Source organism: Ursus arctos, unplaced genomic scaffold (genome assembly GCF_023065955.2).
Source record: "Ursus arctos isolate Adak ecotype North America unplaced genomic scaffold, UrsArc2.0 scaffold_8, whole genome shotgun sequence".
NCBI lineage: Eukaryota > Metazoa > Chordata > Mammalia > Carnivora > Ursidae > Ursus > Ursus arctos.
The window spans coordinates 50,986,487-51,011,896 of NW_026623100.1; the positions used below are offsets into that span (position 1 = coordinate 50,986,487).

Consider the following 25,410-nt stretch of genomic DNA (forward strand, 5'->3'; position numbering starts at 1 on the left):
TGCTGACCTCATCTCCAGCACCATGATTTTGTCATTTCTAGAATGTTATATAAATGTGATCATAGAGCATGGGACCTTTTAAGATTGGTTTCTCTCAGCATCCAAGTTGGTGAGAGTCTCAACAGTTGTTTGTGTTTTACTGCTGAGTATGGTATGGACATGTCAGTCAGGCCACCCAGTCACCCAGAGAAGGACACTTGGATTCTTTCCAGTTTGGGGTTGTGACGAATACACTGGCTATGAACATTCACGTGCAGGTTTTTGTGTAAACATACGTTTTCATTTCTCTGAGAGTAAATGTCCAAGAGTATAATTTCTGGTAAGCACGTGTTTAGTTTTTAAGAAACGGCATACTTTCTTCTAGAGAGGCTGTAACATTTTATATACCCACTAGTAACGTATGAGTGATCCACTTTCTCTGCTTCCTTTGACATGATATAAAATATTATTAATATTTTTAAAATGTTAGCATTTTGATAGGTTTGCAGTGGTATCTCAACGTGGTTTAAATTTGCAGTTCCCTAAGGCTAAGGATGTTGCCTATCTTTTCATGTTCACATTTGCCATTGGCATATCCTCTTCAGTGAAATGTCTGTTCATGTCTTTGGCCTGTTTCATAATTGGATTGTTTTTTATTGTCGAGTTTTGAGGATTCTTTATGTCTTCTGGACTCAAGGACTTTGTCAGATGTGTGGTTTGCAATTATTTTCTCCCAGTCTTTAGATTGTCTTTTCATCTCCCTTCATAGTCTTTCACAAAGAAAAACGTTTCAATTTTGATAAAGTCTAGTTTTTCAATTTTTCCTTTTATGAATTGTGCTTTTGATGTCAAATCTAAGATTTTTTTCTGGTCTGAGCTCTCAAAAATTTTCTCTTAAAATTTTTTGTAAAAGTTTTTATCATTGTATGTTCTATATTTAAGTAGTTAATTTTGAGTTAAAACTCTTACTAGGTATGAAACTTAGTTCGGGGTTCATTTTTTGAAGACCCTCCATACTGTCTTCTATATTGCCTGTCCCAATTTACAATCCCACCAACAGTGCACAAGGGTTCCCTTTTCTCTGAATCCTTGCCAGTTTTTTTTTAGCTTTTGGTCTTGTTTTGTTTCTATAAAAGCCATCCTAACAGGTGTGAGGTGATAGCTCATTGTGGTTTTCATCTGCATTTCCCTGGTGATCAGTGATGTTAAGCACCTTTTCATGTACCTGTTGGCCATTTTTAGGCCTTCTTTAGAAAAATATCTATTCGGGTCTTTTGTTCATTTTTAAATTGGGTTATTTTCTTTTTTGTCACTGAGTTGTATAATTTCCTTATATTTTGTATATTAACTTATTATCAGATAAATGGTTTGCAAATACTCCCTCCAATTCCATACATTGCCTTTTCATTTTGTTCATTGTTTCTTTTTGAGAAGAAGCCTTCTAGTTTGATGCAGTCCTACTTGTTTACTTTCAGTTTTGTTGCTTGTGTTTGGGTATCATATCCAAAAAAATTGTTGCCAGGACCAATGTCTAGGAGCTTTTCCCCTGTTTTCTTCTGGAAGTTTTACTGTTTCAGGTCTTATATTTAAGCATATAATCCATTTCAAGTTAATTTCTGTGAGTGGTGTAAGATAGGAGTCCAATTTCTTTCTTTTGCATGTCAATGTCCAGTTTTCCCAGCACCATGGACAGAAAAGATTATCCTTTCTCTATTGAGTATTCTTAGCTCCTTTGCCATATTAATTGACTGCACATGCATGGATTTATTTCTGGGCTCTTGAGTCTGTTCCATTAGTCCATACGTCCTTCTTTATGCCAGTACCACCAGTACCACACTGTTTGGATTATTATAACTTTGTAATATAGTTTGAAATCAGAAAGCGTGATGCCTCCAGCTTTGTTCTTCCTCAGGATTGCTTTGGTTATTCAGGGTCCTTTGTAGTTCCATACAAATTTTAGGATTCTTTTTTCTTTTTCTTTTTTTTTTAATAATAATTTTTATTATTATATTATGTTAGTCACCATACAGTACATCCCTAGTTTTTGATGTAAAGTTCCATGATTCATTACTTGTGTATAACACCCAGTGCACCATGCAATATGTGCCCTCCTTAATACCCATCACCAGCCTATCCCATTCCCCCCCACCTGAAGCCCTCAGTTTGTTTCTCAGAGTCCATAGTCTCTCATGCTTCATTCCTCCTTCTGCTTACACCTCCTTTCTTCTTCCCTTTCTTATCCTACCGATCTTCCTACTTATGTTCCATAAATGAGTGAAACCATATGATAATTGTCTTTCTCTGCTTGACTTATTTTGCTTAGCATTATCTCCTCCAGTGCCGTCCATGTTGCAGCAAATGTTGAGGACTCATTCTTTTTGATGGCTGAGTAATATTCCATTGTATATATGGACCACAACTTCTTAATCCAGTCATCTGTTGAAGGGCATCTCAGCTCCTTTCACGATTTAGCTATTGTGGACAATGCTGCTATGAACATTGGGGTGCATATGGCCCTTCTCTTCACTACGTCTGTATCTTTGGGGTAAATACCCAGTAGCGCAATGGCTGGATCATAAGGTAGCTCAATTTTTAACTTTTTAAGGGACCTCCGCACTGTTTTCCAGAGTGGCTGTACCAACTTGCATTCCCACCAACAATGTAGGAGGGATCCCCTTTCTCCACATCCTCTCCAACATTTGTTGTTTCCTGCCTTGTCCATTTGTGCCATTCTAACTGGCGTAAGGTGGTGTCTCAGTGTGGTTTTGATTTGAATTTCTCTGATGGCTAATGATTTTGAACATTTTTTCATGTGTCTGTTAGCCATTTGTATGTCTTCATTGGAAAAGTGTCTGTTCATATCTTCTGTCCATTTTTTGATTTGTTTATTTGTTTCTCGTGTATTGAGTTTGAGAAGTTCTTTGTAGATCTTGGATCCTAGTCTTTTCTTTTCTTTTTTTTTTTTTTAAGATTTTATTTATTTATTTGACAGAGATAGAGACAGCCAGGAGAGAGGGAACACAAGCAGGGGGAGTGGGAAAGGAAGAAGCAGGCTCATAGCAGAAGAGCCTGATGTGGGGCTCGATCCCAGAACGCCGGGATCACGCCCTGAGCCAAAGGCAGACGCTTAACCGCTGTGCCACCCAGGCGCCCCCTAGTCTTTTATCTGTAGTGTCATTTGCAAATATCTTCTCCCATTCCGTAGGCTGCCTCTTAGTTTTTTTGACTGTTTCCTTGGCTGTGCAGAAGTTTTTATCTTGATGAAGTCCCACAAGTTCATTTTATCTTTTGTTTCTCTTGCCTTTGGAGATGTGTCATGAAAGAAGTTGCTGTGGCCGATGTCAAAGAGGTTGCAGCCTGTGTTCTCCTCTAGGATTTTGATGGATTCCTGTCTCACATCGAGGTCTTTCATCCATTTGGAGTTTATTTTTGTGTATGGTGTGAGAGAGTGGTCAAGTTTCATTCTTTTGCATGTAGCTGTCCAATTTTCCCAGCACCATTTATTGAAGAGACTGTCTTTTTTCCACTGGATGTTTTTTCCTGCTTTGTCAAAGATTAGTTGCCCAAAGAGCCGAGGGTCCATTTCTGGGTTCTCTAGTCTGTTCCACTGGTCTATGTGTCTGTTTTTGTGCCAGTACCATGCTGTCTTTGTGATCACAGCTTTGTAGTATAGCTTGAAATCCGGCAACGTGATGCCCCCAGCTTTGTTTTTCCTTTTCAACAATTCCTTGGCGATTTGGGGCCTTTTCTGGTTCCACACAAATTTAAGGGCTGTTTGTACTAGTTCTTTGAAAAATGTCATTGGTATTTTGATCAGGATGGCATTGAAAGTGTAGATTGCTCTGGGTAGCATAGACATTTTAACTATGTTTATTCTTCCAATCCATGAGCATGGAATATTTTTCCATCTTTTTGTGTCTTCTTCAATGTCTTTCAAAAGTGATCTGTAGTTTCTAGAATATAGATCCTTTACCTCTCTGGTTAAGTTAATTCCAAGATAACGTATGATTTTTGGTGCTATTGTAAATGGAATGGATTCCCTAATTTCTCTTTCTTCAATCTCATTAAAAGGATTATCCATCAAGACCAAGTGGGATTCATCCCTGGGATATAAGGGTGGTTCAACATTTGCAAATCCATCAGTGTGATAGATCACATCAACAAGAAAAGAGTCAAGAACCATATGACCCTCTGATGCAGAAAAAGCATTTGACTGATGCAGAAAAAGCATTTGACAAAATACACCATCCTTTCCTGATTAAAACCCTTCAGAGTGTAGGGATAGAGGGCACATTCCTCAATTTTATAAAAACCACCTATGAGAAGCCTACATTGAATATCATTCTCAATGGGGAAAAACTGAAAGCCTTTCCCTTAAGATCAGGAACACGACAAGGATGCCCACTCTCGCCATTATTATTCAACATAGTACCAGAAGTCCTTGCAACAACAGTCAGACAACAAAAAGGGATATCCAAATTAGCAAAGAAGAAGTCAAACTGTCTCTCTTCACAGACAACATGATACTCTATATGGAAAACCCAAAAGACTCCACCCCCAAATTACTAGAACTTAGAGAGCAATTCAGTAATGTGGCGGGTTACAAAATCAATGCTCAGAAATCAGTTGCATTTCTTGTTTAGATTTTCTGACTTAAATTCTATTTAGTCTGATGGAAGTGTAGCTACCGCTGCTCCCTTTTGGTTTCCATTTGCATGGAGTATCTTTTCCATCCCCTCATTGTGAGCCTATATGTGTCTTTAAAGTTGAAGTCAGTCTCTTACATACAGCATATAGTTGGGTATTGTTTGTTTGTTTGTTTCTATTTCGTTCAGCCACTTTATGCCTTTTGATTGGAGAATTTAATCCATTTACATTTAAATAATTATATACATGTAAGGACATATTCACACCATTGTACTGTTTTCTGGCTGTTTTGTGGTTCCCTTGTTCCTTTTTTCCTCTCTTGCCATCGTCCTTCGTGATTTGATAATTTTCCATAGAGATACACTTTGATTCTCTTCTCCTTACCCTTTGTGTCTACTATAGTTTTTTGCTTTGTAATTATCATGAGGCTTACTTGGATATTGTATAGATATAACAGTCTATTTTGAGCTTATAACAACTTCCATCACATATAAAAATCCTACCTTTTTACTCCTCCCCATTTTGTTTCTGATGTCATAATTTATACCTTTTTATATAATGTATATCCCTTAACAAATTATTATAGTTACAGTAATTTTTAATAATTCACCTTTTAACCTTTATACTAGGGTTGAATGTTTAACATATCACCATATTCCAGTATTAGAATATTCTGAATCTGGCTATAAACTTACTTTTACTATTGTCTTTCATGTTTTCATGTTACTAATTAGTATCCTTTCATTTCAGTTTGAAGAACTCTTTCATCATTTCTTGCAAGGCAGGTCTAGTGGTGATAAACTCCTTCAGCTTTTTGCTTGAGAAAGTCTATAACTCTCCATTTTTGGAGAACAACTTTTCCAAGTTAAATGTCTTCGTTTAGCAGTTATTTTCTTTCAGCGTTTGAATATATCACCTCATTCTCTCCTGGCCTGTAAAGTTTCTGCTGAGAAATCCACTGACAACCTTATGAAGGATCTCTTGTATTTGAGGAATTTTTTTCTCTTGCTCTTCTTAACATTCTTTGTCTTTTGTTTTAGACAGTTTTATTATACTATACATTAAAGAAGATCTTTTTGAGTTGGAAAGAAAGCCTTGGAGGAATTATGAGCTTCATGAATTTGGATATCCACATCTCTCCCCAGAGTCAGAACATTCTCAACCATTATTTCTTTAATAAGCTTTCTCACCCTTTCTCCCTCTCTTCTCCTACTGAGATTCCAATATGCATAGACTGCTTCTCTTAATGGTGTTCCATAGTTCATGTAGGCTTTCTTCACTCTTTTTCCTTCTTTTTTCCTTTGTTGTCCTCTGACTGGATAATTCCAAATGACCTGTGTTCTCTTTCACAAATTCATTTTCTGCTTGATCAGGTCTGCTGTTGATGTTCTCTATTGCATCTTTCATTTTACTCACTGTATTCCCCAACTTCATGATTCCTATTTGATTTTTTTTAAGATTTTATTTATTTCAGAGAGAGAGAAATAGCAAGAGAGAGAGCACAAACAGGGGGGAGAGGGAGAATAAGGCTCCCCACTGAGCAGGGAACCCGATGTGAGGCTCAATCCCAGGACCCTGGGATCATGACCTGAGCTGAAGGCAGACGCCCAACCGACTGAGTCACCCAGGTGCCCCTATTTGATTCTTTTTAATGATTTCTATATCTTTGTGAAAATTCTCTTTTTTTTCATGTATTGCTTTCCTACTTTTATTGAATTATCTTCTGTGTTTTCTTGTAGCTCACTGAGCTTCCTTAAAACAACTATTTTGAGTTACTTATTGGGAAAATTGCAGATCTCCATTTCTTTGGGGTCAGTTACTAGAAAATCATTGTTTCCCTTTGGGGGTGTCATGTTTCCCTCATTTCTCATGTTCCTTGAAGTCTTGCATTGTGATCTTCACGTTTGAAGAAGCAGTCACCTCCTCTGCTCTTTACTGACTGGCTTTGGGAGAGAAATGCCTTCCATCAGCCCTGCGTGAATTTGAGGCTTTCTCAGACCTTCTATGGATACACATGTTCCACACTTCTTATTCCCTCTTAGGGAATAGTTCTTAAGATTGTACGACTTCTTTTGATCCTGCAAAACCAGGATTAATGCTTGCAGTTTCCTGTTTACTTCCTCTAGGCTGGTACTGAATGCTCAAGTTTGTATGTTTTCTTCCAATCCCACAGAGTCAGGTTGGCCTTCTGTATGTGCTCACTGACTACAAAGGTTGGCTCTCGCTGCCCTTGGGAGTGTACACTGATAACTGGCCATGGAGTAGCGACGTGTGTGACTGAGGCATGTAGAGTAGTGTGGGTGCCTGTGGACCAACATGGAGGATCTGTAGGTGAGGTGTCCCCAGTGGCTCATAAGTGGGCTGCAAAGCAGTTAGGAGGATCCATGTCCAATCACTGTCCTCTGAGAGCCCTGGCTGCTATTCTCCCAGCTGCTCCTTGCATTCCATATCATGCCACACACCTCAGAAATCTGAGTGAGAGGAGAAAGAAATGGGCCTCTTGGGCAGTGTCCCACACAGCTGGGGAAGCTGGGTACTCACTCACATGCTCTCACTTTTCCTGTGGGAGAAATCACATGCCAAAAATCTCTCTTGTCACTAAGCTGTGCTGTCTTGAGGGAGGGCTGACATGGGTAAAGTGAAACTGTTCCTTTTACCCTCTTCAATGTACCCAATCTCATTATTTTTTGCTCCAACAGTGTGCTGGAACTTCACTGGACTCCTAGACTTGCCCAAAGGCACTGTCATCCTTGGATGGTTATCAGAATTGGTGTTCTTTGTGCGTAAGATGGCAGAAAACTCCTATTTCTCCATTTTGATGATGTCTTGTAATAAGCTCGTCTGTGTCTATAGAAAACTTTGTTGTGATTTTGATGGAAATTTCATTAAATGTATAGATGAGTTTGGGCAGAATTGATATTTTCCCACACAGAGTCATCCAATTGATGAATATAGTATGTCTCTCCATTTATCTAGGATTTTTTTTTTATTTCTTTCAAGCGTTCTGTAATTTTCAGCATATAGATCCTATGCATGTCTATTGGATTTACACCTAAGTATGTCATTTTCTTGGGAACAATTGTAAATGATATTGTGTGTTTAATTTCATTTTTCACATTTGTTATTAGTATACAGAAATGAGATCGATTTTTGTTTGCTGATCTTGTATCCTGCAGTCTTACTGAACTCAGTTCTAGGAGTTTGGGGGTAGAGTCCATGGATTTTTCTATGCAGATAATCACATGATGTGCTAACAGGGAAAGTTTTTATTTCTTCCCTTATAATATGTATGTTTTCTATTTCTTTTTCTTGCCTTATTGTACCGCTATAACCTCCAGCTCTATGTTGAATAACAGTAGTGCCAGTGGACATCCGTGACTTGATGCTGCTTTTAGGAGGAAAGCATTCAGCATTTCTTCAGTAAGCATGATGTCAGTTATATTTTTTGTAGGTACTTTTTATCAAGTTGAAGAATTCCCTCCTATTCTTAGTTTGATAAGATTTTACACCAACATTTTGTCAAAAGCTTTAACTGTGTAAACCAATATGATCATATGATTTTTTTCTCCTGTAGTCTGATGATACAGACTACATCAACTGATTTTTGAATGCTGAAGCAGTCTTGCATATCAGGAATAAATACTATTTGGCTATGGTGCATTATTCATTTTATACACTGTCAGATTCAATTTGTTAATATGTTGTTGAATATTCTTATATCTAAATTTACGAGAGTTATCGATATGTAGTTTTCCCTTTTTTGTAGTGTCTATTTTTGGTATCAGAGTAACACAAACTATATAAAATGAATTAGGGGCACCTGGGTGGCTCAGCTGGTTAAACATTCAACTCTTGATTTCAGCTCAGGTCATGATCTCAGGGTCATGAGATCGAGTCCCATGTTGGGCTGTGTGCTGGGCATGGAGCCTGCTTAGGATTCTCTCTTTCCCTCTGACCCTCCACCCACTCATGCACTGTCTCTCTTTTAAAAAATTAAATTAAATTAAAATTAAAAAATGAGTTGGGAAGTGTTCCATTCTCTCCTATTTTCTGGAAGAGATTGCATAAAATTGTTCCTTAAGTGTTTGATAGAATTCTCCAGTGAAACCTTGGCCTGGAGATTTCTTTGGAGGAAGCATTTTATTATTATTAAAAATTCAATTTCTATGAGATTATAGGACTATTCAGGTTGTCTATTCAAGTTGGTTAGGTTTGGGTGTTTATGGTTTTCAGGAATTGGTCAATTTGACTAAGTCATCAAATTTATTAATGTAAAGTTATTTTCTAATGTTCTTTCATCGTTTTCTTAGTTCCTACAAGATAACTAGTGATATACCCATGTTCATTCCTAATATTGGTTATTTGAGTCTTCTTGTTCTTTACCATACCTCCAGGGTTAGTCTAGTTGATGACCTCCATTTTAGCTGTGGAGGTAGGGGCTCAACTCTCCACTGGATCCTGCTGACACTGGGGTACAGGGTTAAGCATATTGGTGATTTGTTTCACCTTACATCGCCTCAAAGGGTCTTGTTGCTGCTGAGTAAGGTGGAGGCTTAGCTTACCAATGGGCCCTGCTGACATTACCCTGATGTAAAAATCTAAGCTCCACTTGCTTCCACTCGGCAGGGATAAACAAATTGAGGGCTTCAGAGGGGAGGGGGGTGGGGGAATGGGATAGGCTGGTGATAGGTAGTAAGGAGGGCACGTATTGCATGGTGCACTGGGTGTTATACGCAACTAATGAATCATGGAACTTTACATCAAAAACCAGGGATGTACTGTATGGTGACTAACATAATATAATAAAAAAACATTAAAAAAAAAAAAAGATTAGTTCCCTGCTGGGCCCTACCAATAGCGCCAGGTTGAGTAATGGGAATGTTAACCACCTGCTCCCTGCTTCTGACTACTTCCATGGATCAGAAGTCAGGTGAAAGATCAGTTCCTGCCAGGTCATGCTGAAATTGGAGTGTGTGTGTTGTGTGTGTATGTGTTTAATTTTTCCGTTTTGTTTGACTGATGTAGAGATAGTATTGCCAGAAAGCTTTTTTGTTATTAGGCCACCATCTTCCCTGTCCTTTGGCTAGGGAGAACAGGCTTTTCTTGGAGTTTGTCTGTACCTATTAGAGATTCAGGTCATACGTATGTGCCCTTATCTAGGATTTATGGAAGGCAATAAGGAACACAGACAACTTACTGCCTTTTCCTTCCTCCGGTTCCAAGGTCCCTAGGCAGCCTGCCTTCTTCTTTCTCTCTTTCAGAGTCTTCCTATGCTCATTTGTGTTATGTCCAGAGTGTTCAGTTATTAAGAGGAGGACCTGGGAGGAATAGGGCCATTCCATCTTAGCAGAACCACAAGTCCCTGTTTTTCTTTTGTAAAAACACCAAATTGCGATCCCATTGTATATATAATTTTATATCATTTTTACTTACCATATCATAAGTTTTTAATTTCTGTAATAAACTCTTTGTAAGTACAATTTTAAAAGCTATATAATTCCCCACTGAGTGGCCAGAACATGATTTACATAATCGTTTTCCTATTGTTGAAAATTTAGATTCCAACATTATTGCTATAATAAATAATGTACTAATGAAAACGTTTGTGCCCTAAAGTTTTCTGTATTTAGGATTATTACCTTAGATAGTCCCAGAAGTGGAATCACACACAGCCTAATAGCAACATGGAAGAGTGCCTCTTTTGTTCTCACCAACACTGGGACTTCAATATGCTTTTTTTAAATTATAATAATATTTTTTTATTATATTATGTTAGTCACCAGACAGTACATCCCTGGTTTTTGATGTAAAGTTCCATGATTCATTAGTTGCGTATAACACCCAGTGCACCATGCAATATGTGCCCTCCTTACTACCCATCACCTACGCTTTTAAACGTGAGCAAATTTGATGGAGGAGATAGTAGTGTAGTATGCCCTCACGTGCATGTCTCAGATCACCAGGGAGGTTGATCGATTGCCCTCCTTTTATAACCTGCCTTCTCACGTCTTTTGCCCGTTTATCTTCTGGGTCCTCAAGTATTCTTTTGGAATAGGCTTCCCAGTAGAAGAATCTGACTAAATAGGTACAAGAAGAAGTTTTCTTCAACTAAAAAAGATATAGGTTAATGTCAAAGATCAGCTAGGAGAGAAATAATTTAATCCCCTGTTCAATCACTGCAAAAATCAAGTGCTTAACAGGAAAACACCTGCCAATTAAATGAAGACATCAGATGAAGATAAAACAAATGAAACACTTCAGATTTCTGGATAACTCTTGATCTTGAAAAGTATGCTGTTTAAGAAGAATAAACATTTCTTGAATCTTACCTGCAGCATAACAACATTGTCACCTTCAAAAGTTACAAACACATCTGTGTCGCACTTTAGGCCTGAGATTCGGTTTTCCATCATGTAACCCTATTGCAGAGAAAAGAAAGGAAACATATTGCAAATTTGCAATTCCACCATTATAAAGGACTAACATTTTCTTTGAAATTAAACAAAAATACAGAAAATGGAAAAGAATAAAACAACTATAGTTTTCCTGCCCAGAATAACCATTCTAAGAATTCTGAAACAATACACTTGCTTTTGATCCATAAATATTATTGTGGGTTTTCATTATTAGTAAAAACATTTGAAAACAGTCATGTCACGTTTTTCCAAAATATTTCAACAAACTGTGCTAATTTTTTTCTCTCTTTCAAATCTTATGAATTCTAATAAATGTCAAGAAATCAATGATTACATCCTAAAATATGCAGGAGAATGATGCCTCCCCCACCCCAACCCTTTCAAAATTAGCAAATATACCTGGTTCTTGGGACACAACATAAAAATCCTAAATTGCCACTCTGCATGTTAATATCATTAAATACTTTGCATCGTAAATTCACACTCCAGTTTCCAGCTAGTTTTTTCTTTTTTTTCCCCACTTCCTGAAATCCTTATTTAAATGGCAGTAGCCTGCTGCTCATTTTCAAAGTGTTGACAGTATTTCTGCACACAAACTGGGAGAAGCAGCTGCTCAGGAGAAAGTCGATCAGCCCCAGGCAAAATGTGGAGCCGCAAAGTTTGCCTTTGTTTGGCCTCGGGCCCTTCCCCTCCTGAAGGCCCCCGTGCTGTATTTCTTACAGTTCGTAGCTCTCCCCATTAAATTCCCAGAATCTTTCCCACTCTCAAAATCTCCTTCACAAATCAATCCTGCCTACGTAAGTTATATCAGAGGTGACTGTCATGCTACTTCTCCCAGGAGCATTTGCATTTAGCCCTTCAGCTCTGAAGAGGGAATGACAAGATTCAGCCCCTGACTAAATTTTCTTTTTTTTTTTAAAATGTTTTTTTATTATATTATGTTAGTCACCATACAGTACATCCCCGGTTTCCGATGTAAAGTTTGATGATTCATTAGTTGTGTATAACACCCAGTGCACCATGCAATGCGTGCCCTCCTTACTACCCATCACCAGCCTATCCCATTCCCCACCCCCCTCCCCTCTGAGGCCCTCAGTTTGTTTCTCATAGCCCATAGGCCCTGACGAAATTTTCAAGCCACACGGGGCCTCACACAAGAGTGCTCCCAGGGGCAGCCAGACACTCCAATCTCAATGTCCCTTAATGCCTTGGGGGACCACCTTTATTTCTGAAAATGGCCACTTGAGTCAGGGAAGCCAGAACTTCCGGGGACCTGCTGCCCTCAGAGCTCCGAAGTCCCCGAGCATCAGTGCTTCCTGGCCTAAGAGCCTTCCTCTGATGCCCCTACTTCCCCTCCCTGCCACCCAGGTCAGCATGGCGGCAGTGTGCGCAGGCCAGACTGCGCAGTGTTCTCATCTGCAGGAATGCTTCATTACTTTCGTAAATGTAAACAGGGTGTATGTATGGAAAAATAAATCAGTAACATTTCCAACCTCCCCCAACCCTGCCCCATAACCACAGGGTTCAACCCGCCCCACAGGCAGACCACGTGAGATTAGGTTCTGACTGACTGTGACCAGGCCACAGAGAATTTCCCCGCCGCAAGGCCGTAGCTGACTCATTTTCATCATTGTCGTGCCGCCATTGATCGAGTACCCACCACAGGCCGGATTCTGGACTGGGTGCTTTACCCAACCCTCACTTGTTAATCCATATAACCCTCTTCATTCTTACAACAGCCACGTAAGTAAGGTAGGCATCACCCCATCTGACAGATGAAGAAAGGGAGGCTTGGGAGCTATGTTGGAATGTTCTTAAATCTCCATCAAGTTCTGGTGTGGAAAAGATTAACACTTACAGATACCACCTCGGTGTTGGGAAGAAGCATTCTTATCTAAGAGGCATAGCTGCTAAGTGCTCAAATAAAGATTTTGAAAAAACAGAATACTTCTTCTTTCGGTGTTTTGCTCTGGTCTCCCCTAGTACGGGTGCGAGTGTCATGTTCTCTGTTGTTCTCTGATGCTTCTGAATGTGTTCACGCTCTGCCCTGGGGAAAACCAGGCCACCAGGGCTTTAAAATGACCTGAGAGATAATCTACTCAAAATACAGCAAAATCAGCACACGAGTAACAACGGTCTCTCCGAGAATGGGCAAGAGAGTCCTGTGAACACACAGATGCTCTATCTTATGTTGGCTCTTCCAATGCAATATGATTTATCTCTCTTCTAGATGGTGAATCTCAACTTTGAACCCCTCTTCATGTTTGAAAATCAAGTAAAACCACATGATTGCTTTCCCGATGATTCCAGACTCTCCAGGGCCCAGACCCAGCTGAGGTACGAGGCTCACAGCCGTCGCAGAGCCTGCAGACAGCTGAACATGAAACAGCCAAGAGAAAACCCAAAGCCAACCGTTCAAGGCACGGCTGTGGCCAGCACATTGCTTCCAACCTCTGGAAACTACCAAGGGCATAGCTATGATCTAATTTCCTCAGACTAGGCCAGAGAGGCCCATCCTCATAAACATCTAAATCTTTGAAGTATCTGGAGTGACCCACTGAGAAACTAACAAGGTTCAACAAGTCCTCGGTATCTGTGTCCTATGTGACAGAGAGTTACTGAACGCAGACTTGCAGCCATCTTCTTGAGGGACTTAAATTCTACATTTGGATCCCTGAATTCTCTGGGGGACAAATGATTATAAACACTGTGTGTGTGTGTGTGTGTGTGTGTGTGTGTGTGTGTGTGTGATTTTCCAATTAAAAATGAACTGGGTTTTTTTAATTAATTACTAAAAGTAGTACATAAGCATTATTTTAAAAAATCAGAACACAGAGAAAAACCAACAGAAAAAAAAAATAAAGTCATCTATAATCTTATGATGTGGGCAATAAAAGGGTGCCTAGGAAAGAAAGACCCCGAGAAGAAGGCTTGGAATAGGAACTGAGATTGCGAGGACAGAGGTAAGTGTTGGGAGGAGGAAAGTGGGGAGGGACTGGGAAACCAGAAAGACAGATCTGGATAAAGGGAGCCATGGAGTGTTCTGGAGGGAGGAGGAACATGACTGAGGATGTTGCAATTAGAGGAGACTGAGGAGTGAGTCAGGTGTGAGGAGAGCCAGAACCGGTGAGCAAGACAGGAAAGTAAGAGTGCTGGATTTGGGGAAAGAGGAAATATGTTAACCTCATAGGCACCCAGAGCACCCATGGGTGGCAAGCTGAGGGGCAGTCCTGGGCTCTGCAGCCTGAGACACTTTCCACGTCAGGTCACAACCCAGCACTTGTTACCTTCCCAAGGCTTTATAAACCAGAATCACAGGATGTGCCAAGAAAAGGGATAGTCATGGTCATTACTGAGGACCAATGTTCTGGGTTACGTCCGATTTTTTATTTCCACCCTTCAAAACAACATCTCAGCACCCCTGTTTGGGGATGATGAGAAAGTTGAGGGTCAGTGAGGTTTTCCTACTCTGTTTCTGCCACAGTGACTCCTTGCCAACTCCCCTGGGGTTTTGCAATGCTGTTCCCCCTGTTTGGAGCAATGCCCCCCGATCTCCATGGGGGCTCTCCCTCCTCTCATTTCTGTCTCTGGTCCGAAGTTCCCACTGCAGGGAAGGCATCCCTGGTCCTTCTGTCTAAAACAGCTGCCCCATCCACTACCCTCTCCTCCCATCTCTTTACCTCAATTAATTATTTTTTCTTATAGCATTTCCAGGTGTCTTTCTGAGCAGAGGACATTGATACACAGACACACAAAGACGGAAGGCCATGTAAAGACACAGGGAGAAGACAGACGATTGTCTACAAACCAAACAGAGAAGCCTCAGAAGAAACCAACCCTGCCAACACCCTGATATTGGACTTTGAGCCTCCAGAACTGTGAGAAGATAAATTTCTGTTTTTTAAGGCATTCGTCTGTGGTACTTTGTTATGACCGGCTGAGCAGACTAGGAAAGGGTGCGGGTGCTCACACGCACACATACACTGAGAGAAAGCAACGTGAACTGCTGCTCTAAGAGGATAAATCCTCTGGAGTTTAAGGAAATCCTCCTCTAAGCCATTATCTCAAGGTGCTCAACAGCACCTTGGGAAATGAAATGGTAGTCCATAAGTTTTCTTTTTTCCACGCTGGACTCCTAAGGGGGGGCATTTGCTTATACATTTCTGGTTGGGGTAGGGGAGCAGAAGAGAAAAAAGAGGGAAGGGAGGGAAGACACAGGTTTCATCCCCCCAAAAGTGAATAATATTTTCCATTAGCTTATTTCACCCTTAATTAAAAAAAGAAACATAGAATAGACAGAGGGAACTCTAAACTCCACGCTCCCAAAGCCAACAGAATCCTCAGGGGGTGATGCAGCCCAGAATCCGGTCTCCGTGAAGAAAGAGCACACTGGCTAGATGTGTTACCCTATCTCTGCCTTCTGGGTTACATCGAGCCTCTTAGCAAGTAATTGTGAATGTCATTAAGGTTGTGTCCCGTTTCAGTAAGAGCCCCATGAAACATATTTTATGATTCAAGCTTTGTACACTGAAAGTTTAATATTTTCCTGCTGGTTTTAACATCTCTGAATTTTTTTTTTTTACTGTATGATTACATTTAATAAATGGATCAGAACAAATTAGAAACAGGCTTTCTTCCCTCCTTTTAAACAAATTGAGGGTAAATTTTGTTAATTTGAAGAAGAAACAGACAAAATCCATCTTACCTTAAATTTGTTAGGGGAGGGTTGATCGGTAATACAGACACTGACCCACCAACCAGGAGGGACTGTGTCTTAGGGTCGTGTTAATTTGTACCTATGTATCCCCAGCACCCCAAGTGGGGCGGAGCCTGTACACGTGGGCAGCTGACGTGTGTGAGATTCACTGCACCTTTTCCTGAGACAGCCATAGTCTGAGTGGAGGCTTCTGACAGCCAGAGTTCAAGGCCCAGCAGATGATGGATGTTCCTATGGAAGTGAGGACAAGTTGTCCTGCCCTGTCCTGTTTGCTTTGAGGTGACCTTGCATTGTCAGGGCTTATGAACTGGGGAGAGTGGGTGGGAGGAAGTTCATTCATGGGTCCTGTCACCAAATGTATGGTGAGTCTCAGGCCACAGGCACTATGATACACACTGCAACCATAGACACAGTCCTGTCCTCAGGAGAGAGACAGGTGTTGGTCGGGTAGACAAATAAAATATAGGTAATTAAAAAATCTGTGGTAGGTGCCAGAAAGGAGATCTGGGTTCCATGGGAAAAAAATAATAAGAAAGACCTCTTCTAACCTAGATGCCAAAGAATGTTTTCAGACGGCTTGTTTAACTTGGAACCTTAAAGAAGAGAAGTCAGCCAAGCTAGAAATTGCTCCCGGTGAGAGAACAGCATGTGCAAATACCCTGAGGCCACGAAGGAACACAGAACATTCAGGGACTGGGAAGAAGGCTGAGCTGGAGGTGGTAAGTTGGGGGAGAGTGGCCCAAAGATAAAGTGGAAGAGGTAGACAGGGTTCCAGTGACTCAGGAGTGATTTGGGGATTCATTTTAGGTTAGTTTAGGTGCAAAGTCATAAAATAATTTTGAGCTTTGGAGTAAGATGATCTGTGATTTTAAAAGATGACTGTAACGCTGAGTTAGCATAGCCCATAGCAGGTGAGAGAGAAGTTGGACAAGTTGGTGGCAGAGACATGGAGGCATGAAGGTGGAGGGAGAAGGGCTCAGAGCGTTGAGTATGTGCATGAGAAGGAGGAAGGCTGGGCCACTTGAACAGTATGTGTATGGTGTGCTGTCTACTGAGTTGGAGAATCCTGGAGCAGGAGGATGTTTGAGGGAAAGATCAAACACTCATATCTGTCAATGTTAGGTGTGAGAGAGTCTGTGAGCTACCCAAGAGGACCAGTCAAAAAGAAAGTTAGATATGAGACTCTGGGCATGTTAAAAGATGTCTGGGATGGAGATGTAAATTAGAAAGCCCTCACCAAACAGGTAGTATTTAAAACGTCAGGAAAAGAGAGAATCATCAAGGGTGTGAATACACAGAGAAGAGAGGACTTAGACTCATGTTCTGGAAAATGCCAACATTCAGAGGCACATAGAGGTATACTGGCAGAGGAGACTAAGAAAACAAAGAAACAGGAAGAAAGCCAGAGAGTATGGTGTCCTGAAGGCTGAGAGAGAGTGTGTCCCGGAGGGAGAGGTCCGCTGTGAAGAATGCTGCTGAGCACTCAAGCAGGTGAGGACTGACGAGTCCTTTGGACGGAGCCACGAGGAATCAACAGCAACTGGACTCAAACTGTTTAGGTAGCACAGAGCGGGGGAAGCCAGGTTTGTCTCCGGCAATATGGTAGACTAGATATTCTTTTCAAAAACTCTCCAGTAAAGGGGCACCTGGGTGGTTCAGTCAGTTAAAAGTCTGACTCTTGGTTTTGGCTCAGGTCATGATCTCAGGGTTTTGAGACTGAGTCCCATGTGGGGCTCTGTGCTCAGCACAGAGTCTGCTTGTCTCTCTCCCTCTGCCCTCCCCCTGTTCTCTCTTTCTCTCTCTTAAATAAATAAATAAAATCTTTAAAAAAAAATTCCCAGTAGAAATGAAAAAAAATATGGTCATAAAATATTTTTAAAAAATCATTTAAAATACATAGTCAAGCTCATAAACAGAAGTACTCACAGGCAGAACACAAGAGAGAGCATGGACTCCAAAAGGGTAGCAGGTGTTGAAGCCAGAGAAGAGGTTATATAAAGACGCCTACATAAACACGGTCTCCTGGAAAACAACACCTACCATGGGTGAAGTAAGAAAACACCACCCCTCACCCAAAAACATAACAAGGAAATTGGCTAGTCTCAGCTCTGGCCGTGGGTGGAGGGGGGGGGGAACATCTTTCCTTAGAATTTTCAACTATGCCCGCATTTAGATGGCTCTGGGGCTAGAATCCATACTCCTTACGAGGCCCTCAGAGTCCCAAACTGGGGAGGCAGTTTAAAGCAGGTTGTTTAAAGCTGGGATCTTCAGGCAGCTGGCAGGAGGTAAATACAGATCCTTGCTGGCCTGAAAGAACTACCAAGATAAACTTCCAAGCACCACGGGCTCAATTTTAAAAAGTCACAAATCACGAGGAAAAATAAAGAACAATCAGAAGAGATAGACAACAACAGCATCAGATCTGCAAATGTAGCACATACTCATATCAGCCTAAAATACCTACAAGTGGATAAAATCAAGAACACGGAGAGACGGTATACAAAATAGCAATGGCTAAAATTTTCCAGAATGATCAAGAGACATAAATCCACATATCGGGTAAACTCAAAAAACCCAAATAGGAAAAACATAAAAACAAATTAATACTTAGGTACACTATAGTAAAACCATAGATCATCAAAAAATAAAGCAGAGACTTCTTTTTTTTTTTTTTAAAGATTTTATTTATTTATTTGACAGAGAGAGACAGCCAGCGAGAGAGGGAACACAGCAGGGGGAGTGGGAGAGGAAGAAGCAGGCTCATAGCAGAGGAGCCCGATGTGGGACTCGATCCCGGTACACCAGGATCACGCCCTGAGCCGAAGGCAGACGCCTTAACGACTGCGCTACCCAGGCGCCCCAAAGCAGAGACTTCTTAAAAGAAGCAGAGACTCCCCCCGCAATAGATTGCCATGAAAAATTACAATTACACAGACAATTGATTCCTCAGCAACAAGGGAATCCAGAATGATAGTAAAAACTTCAGAATACTGAGAGAAATAGATGTCAATCATGAATTCTAAAACAGTACTTCATCTTTTAAGATTGAGCATAAAATAAAGACATATTCAGACAAATAAAACGCAGGTTTACCACCACAGACCCCACACTAAATGGTATGCTGACAAAGGTACTCCAGGAATAAGGACAACGGCTAAAGGGATGCCAGAAGGAATTGTAAGCAAAGACACTAGCAGAAGGCAGTAATTCTAAAGAAACCCTGGTTCCATATAATAATAAATACAACGGCTAATTGGTGGAATTAAAAAATGCAATACTGGAGTAACGGACACGATAGCACAGAGGGTGGGAGCTGGTGGTTTGGGAAAGCAGTCTAAGCTCTGTGTTGTTTGAAAAAAAGAAAGATGATAATTAACTTTAGACTTTGTATGTTAAATGTGCATATTAAAACTGCTAGAGTGGGGGCACCTGGGTGGCTCAGTTGCTTAAGCATCCAGCTCTTGATTTCAGTTCAGGTCATGATCTCAGGGTCATGGGATTGAACCTACCATCGACAGAGGGAGATTTTAGCCCACTCAATAATTGATAGATCAGACACCAAAACCTCAGTAAGAATAGAGAATATTTGAATAATGCCATGAAAAAGCTTGCTCTATTGCTTACATTTAAAACCCTGCATCCAATTACTGAACACACATTCCCTTGAAACACACATGGAAACATGTGCTTCAAGGGAAGTAGGCCATAACCAATTTCAAAAAATCTTTATCCCACTGGCCGTTTTCTCTGACTACCTTGGAATTAAGTGGAAAAATCAATATAATAATAATTATTATTATAACAACAAAACAATGAGAACAGTTACTAAAAAGAAGGCACTAGCAGAATATACCCTGTAGCCAAACTGGCTGGGTTTAAATCTTGGCTCTGCCAATGCAGGAGCTGTGTAATTTGGGGAAAATTGCTTAAATTCTTAGTGCCTCGTTCTTCACATACATAATATTGAGGTTATAATAGTCCTACTTTGTGGGGTGTTGTGAGGATTATATAAGTTAATCAATTTAAATGCGAAGACTGGGGTTTGACACATAGAAAGAATTATCAAAGGTTAGCTATTATTTTTTTTTTAAAAACACTAGACATTAGGAAATCTAAAAACATACTCAATTCCTGGGTCAAGTAAGTCATGATGGAAATTAAAATATACTTAGAATTGATAAACAGAAATCTTATTTATCAACTTATGGTTGGTACAGGCAAAACAGTTTTTAAAAAGAAATGTTACAACTTTTAATGTTTATAATAGAAAAGGAGAAACTGTAAAAATTAATGAGATAATATCCAACCTAAGGTACCAGAAGAACAGCAGGAAAATAAACCCAAAGAAAGTAGAATAAAATGAATAATAAAGATAAAACTCAATTAAATAGAAAAACTAGATACAATCTGGACAGGATCAACAGAACCAAAATTTATTATTTGAAAAAAATACAAAAATAGAATACAAGATAGGGGGATGGGAAAAAGAAACAATATTAGGAATGGCAAAGGGAGCATAACTATAGATAGAGCAGGGATTGAAAAGATAAAAGGATATTATGAACTTATGCCAATAAATTTTAAAACTAAGAATAAATGGAAAAATTATTGGAAAAATATAAATGATGAAAATAAACTTGAGAGGAAAAGAAAACCTGAGTAGCTGTAACCACTAAAGAAAGAGAATCAATCATTAAAAATGTTCCCAGAAATAAACCACGAATTCTATACAGCTTTACAGGTATTTGCACCAAATTTTCAAGGAACAGATAATTAAATTTTACACAAACTCCTTAAGAAAATAGAAAACATGAAACACCCCTTCCCAAAGCCATTTAATGAAAGTGGTAAACTTCGATATCCAAATTGGACAGGGTCAGTGCTAGAAAGGAAAAATACAGGCCAACCTCACTTGTTACTGGAGATGGAAAAGTCTTAAATAATCTTAGCAGACAGAACCAACAGTGTATTAAGCACACATACACACCATGACTAAGTCTATATCCCCAAACTCAAGATTTGTTAAACATTAGAAAATTTATTAATGTAAATCCACTACATTAACAGGCTAAAAGGAGGAAAAGGTACAATTATCTCAATAAAATAAATTCCCTAAAAATCAAATCATTCATAATATTAAAACCAATCAAAAAAATAAACAAACATACACACACAAATGTCTCTTCAGAAATGAAGGGTAAAACAGACCTTCTTTGACATAACAAAGAATATCTGCAACTATATACAACTCTATGCCAACAAACTGGACATATTAAAGAAATGGAAAAATTCTTAGAAACATACAAGTTACTAAGACTGAATCAGGAAGACATAAAAAATCTGAATAGATCTATTACTAGTAAGGAGAAGGAGTCAATAACCAAAAATATCCCAGTGAAGAAAAACCAGGAACAGATGGTTTCACTGGTGAATTTTACCAAACATTTGGAGAAGAATTAATACCAACCCTTCTTAAATTCTTCCAAACATATCAAAGAGGAGGGATCACTCCCAAATTCATTTTATGAAGCCAGTATTATCAATACCAAAACCAGAAAAAGGACACTAGAAAAGAAAACTGCAGGACAATATCCTGATGAATAAGGATCCAAAAATTCTCAATAAAATACTAGCAAACTGAATTCAGCAGCATGCTGAAAGAATCATTCACCATGATCAAGTGGGATTTATCCCTGGGATGCCAGCACATGCAAATCAATCAGTATAATATATCACATTAATAAAATAAAAGAAAATAATCATATGATTATCTCAATAGATGCAGAAAAATTGTGGAAGGAGCCGAGATGCCCTTCAACAGATGACTGGATTAAGATGTGGTCCATATATACAATGGAATATTACTCAGCCATCAAAAAGAACGATTTCTCAACATTTGCTGCAACATGGACAGGACTGGAGGAGATAATGCTAAGCGAAATAAGTCAAGCAGAGAAAGACAATTATCATATGGTTTCACTCATTTATGGAACATAAGAAGTAGGAAGATCGGTAGGAGAAGAAAGGGAAGAAGGGGGGGTAAACAGAAGGGGGAATGAACCATGAAAGACTATGGACTCTGGGAAACAAACTGAGGGCTTCAGAGGGGAGGCGGGGGGGAAATGGGATAGGCTGGTGATGGGTATTAAGGAGGGCACGTATTGCATGGTGCACTGGGTGTTATACGCAAGTAATGAATCATGGAACTTTACATCAAAAACTAGGGATGTACTGTATGGTGACTAACATAATATAATAAAAAATTATTATAAAAAAAAAAAAATGAAACGACCAACCACTCTTACACCACTCACAAAAATTAACTGCAAATGGATTAAAGACTTAAATGTAAGACCATAAACCATGATACTTCTAGAAGAAAACATAGGAACAAAGCTCCTTGACATGGGTCTTGGTAAAGATTTTTTAGATATGATACCAAAGCACAAGCAACAAAATAAAAAATAAATCAGGGAGACGGCATTGAACTAAAAAGATTCTGTGCCATAAAAGAAACCATCAACAAAATGAAAAGACAACTAATGGAATGGGAAAAAAATATTTGCAAACCATATATCTGATAAGGGGCTAATATCTGATGTATAAAACATGAAGAACTCATATAACTCAATACCAAACAAAACAAAACAAAATTAAAAAAAAAAACCCAAACAATAACCCAATTAAAAATGGGCAAAAGACTTGAATGGGCATTTCACCAAAGACAATTTACAAAAGGCCCACAAGTAAATGAAAAGTGCTCAATATCATTAGTCATTAGAGAAATGAGTTAAAATCACAATGAGATATCATCACCTCATGTCAGTTAGACTGGCCATCACCAAAGAGACAAGAGATAACAAATGCCAGTGTGGATGGAGAGAAAACGGCTGTGCACTGTTGGTGGGATTATAAATTGGCACTGCCACTATGGAAAACAGTATGGAGGAGCCTCAAAAAATTAAAAATAAAACTACCACATAATCCAGCAATTTCACTTCTGGGAATATATCCAAAGGTAATGAAAACACTAACTTGAAAAGATATCTGCACCTCCATATTCATAGCAGCATTATTTACAATAGCCAAGCTATGAAAACAGTTAATGAATGCTTGAATGGATAAAGAAGTTGCAGTATACACACATGCACACGCACAGATACACACAGAGGAATATTACTCCACCATAAAAAACAAGGAAGTTCTACCATTTGCAGCAACATGAATGGGCCCTGAAGGTATTATGCTAAGTGAAATAAGTTAGAAAGAAAGACAAATACTGTATGATCTCATTTATATGTGGAATCTTAAACAACAAAAAAAAAACAACTCACAGATAAAGAGGTGAGACTTGGCATTAGCAGAGGCAGAGGGGGAGGGAGAATTGGAGGAGGGTTGTCAAAAGGTACAAACTTCCAGTTATAAAATAAATTAGTACTAGGGTTGTGATATAAAACATGACAACTACGGCTAACACTGTTATATGATACACGGGAAAGAAAATAAGAGTATAAAATCCTAAGAGTTTTCATCACAAGGAGAAAATTTTTTCCTTTATTATTTTCTTCCTATTGTATCTCCATGAGAAGACAGATGTTAGCTGAACCTATTGTGGTACTCATTTCACAATATATGCAAATCAAGCCATCTTGCTCTATGCCTTAAACAGTGATGTATGTCAATTATTTCTCAATAAAACTGGGGGGAAAATATCTGCAACATACCCACACCACATAACATCCTTGATGGTGAAACAGTAAGCACATGCCCTTTGAAGTCAAGAATAAAATTTAGGTGCTTGTTATCGATCATTTCTTTCAACCATTGCACTGGAGGTTCTTGCTACTTCAATAATATGACAAAGAAATAAATAGAAATAATTGCAAAGGAAGAAAGAAGCCATCACTTGTCACCAGTGATATGATTGTCTACACAAGAAACGCAAAAAAAAACTACAAGCAGATTATTAGAATTATTATGGCAATTCAACAAGGTTGCTGGATATAAGATCAACATAAAAAGTTGAGATCCATATGTATACACTAGCCTGAAAGGATTAGTTAGAAAAGATTTTAAAAGCTATCATATATACTATAATAGATATCCGCTCCATGTCTGTCTCACCACCCATACTAGTGAAGCATCAGGAGGCATGTTCAAGATATGCAACACCATTCCCGAATCAAAAATGACTGAGTTGGGAAGTACTACAACTCAGACTGAGTCAGGGATTCAGCACTGGATTTATGAGACACCATCTCAGAGCATAGCTGGAATGGAGATGCTATAAACTTCATAGCCAATGGGCAGCCACAAAATGCAGAGGAACAAGGAGAATAAGCAGACACTCAGCAAAGGCTGAGACTATGGGACCTGAGAGAAGTTGCTACCCGCCCCCCCCCCCCGAACACTTAGCAGTTCCTGGTCCTTGTGAGACCTGGATTCCAGAACACATCTCATCTCTCGGCTCTCTCTCTCTCAACCTGTATTCTCCTTTCTTGAATGAGCAAGTCTAGAATGAGTCTCTCTAATTGGCATCCAAAAGGATTTTAACTAAAACGATCGCAACATCAGAAAGTCAACCTGTGAAGCTTCACTTTTTCCCCTCCTGATTTTCTTGATGTGATGGGTGAATCCTTGTAGAGTGTTCTGAACCATCTCAAGGGAGGGTAAAATAAGAATACAGTAGATTCAAAATTTGGCACATTGGCCTAGGATCGATGCCAGATTTATCCATTATCCTCTCATATGTCTGAATGCTATCCATTTCATATAAAATTTATAATCCCCGTCTTTATGCCCTTAAGAAATTAAGAGATCTTCAAAGGAATGTTGCCAATAAAATGGATTGTCCTTGGGTCATTTTAGTAATCTCTCTTTTCTTTATCAGCAATGAGGGTCAGTTTTACTGCCTGCTACTCTCCCACTCTAATTTACCTGACAAGATAAGATCTACTAATATAAGACATTCATAAATATGACATGTGGATTTTCTCACGGGGAGATTATTTTTTCCGGTGACCACAGGTTGACAGCAAAACACAGAGATTTCTTTTAAAATCGTGGATTATGTTAAATAAAGGAGCTAAGCATAGAACACTGATTAACATGGTACACAGGGGCCAGGAACAAAGTTATCATCCCCCACCCCCAAAAGAGTAAGGTCCTGAATTAGGGATAAGAGCCTTGGATTTGGGAGACTTGAATCAGAACCTGCCTCCACCTTCTACTAGATCTGGAGAAACAGCATCTCATCTCTGGCCTTAGTTCTTTAATCCATGGGAAAACTGTAAGGATAATCATTCTTGCTCATAGGGCTGTTGGAGGATTACAGGTGGTAACACCTATACGGGCTCAGGCACTTTACCCAGCAGGAACCCAGAATGTCAGAGAGTCAAAATCAGAAACTTTTTTTGGAAAAAAAAAAAAAAAAGAGCTGATTCCTCTAATCTTGAGCAAGGTTCTTTCAAAGTTGAGAAATAATTTATCATCATAAAGTATTTTTACTGTGCTGTTTTTCTAAATCCCTACAAACTGGTTGTTGTCTGCATAATGACCAGGAAGTGACAGCAGAAATGAGGAGAAATTTAGGATTTAATCCAGAGTCCCAAAATGTTGAGATTCTTCTTGAAGGCCCTAACTGTCCAAAGA

At 39.4% G+C, this 25,410-nt stretch overlaps 1 protein-coding gene across 2 annotated transcripts in view; it reads right to left on the reverse strand.

Moving 5' to 3' along the window:
* Positions 1-25,410, reverse strand: part of ACOXL (acyl-CoA oxidase like) — a 330,346-nt gene that overhangs the window by 125,735 nt on the left and 179,201 nt on the right. For both annotated transcript variants that reach the window (XM_057309096.1, XM_057309097.1), the window contains exon 13: positions 10,956-11,045. In XM_057309096.1, coding sequence (XP_057165079.1) covers positions 10,956-11,045 — 90 coding nt within the window. The remainder of the gene's footprint in view (positions 1-10,955; positions 11,046-25,410) is intronic.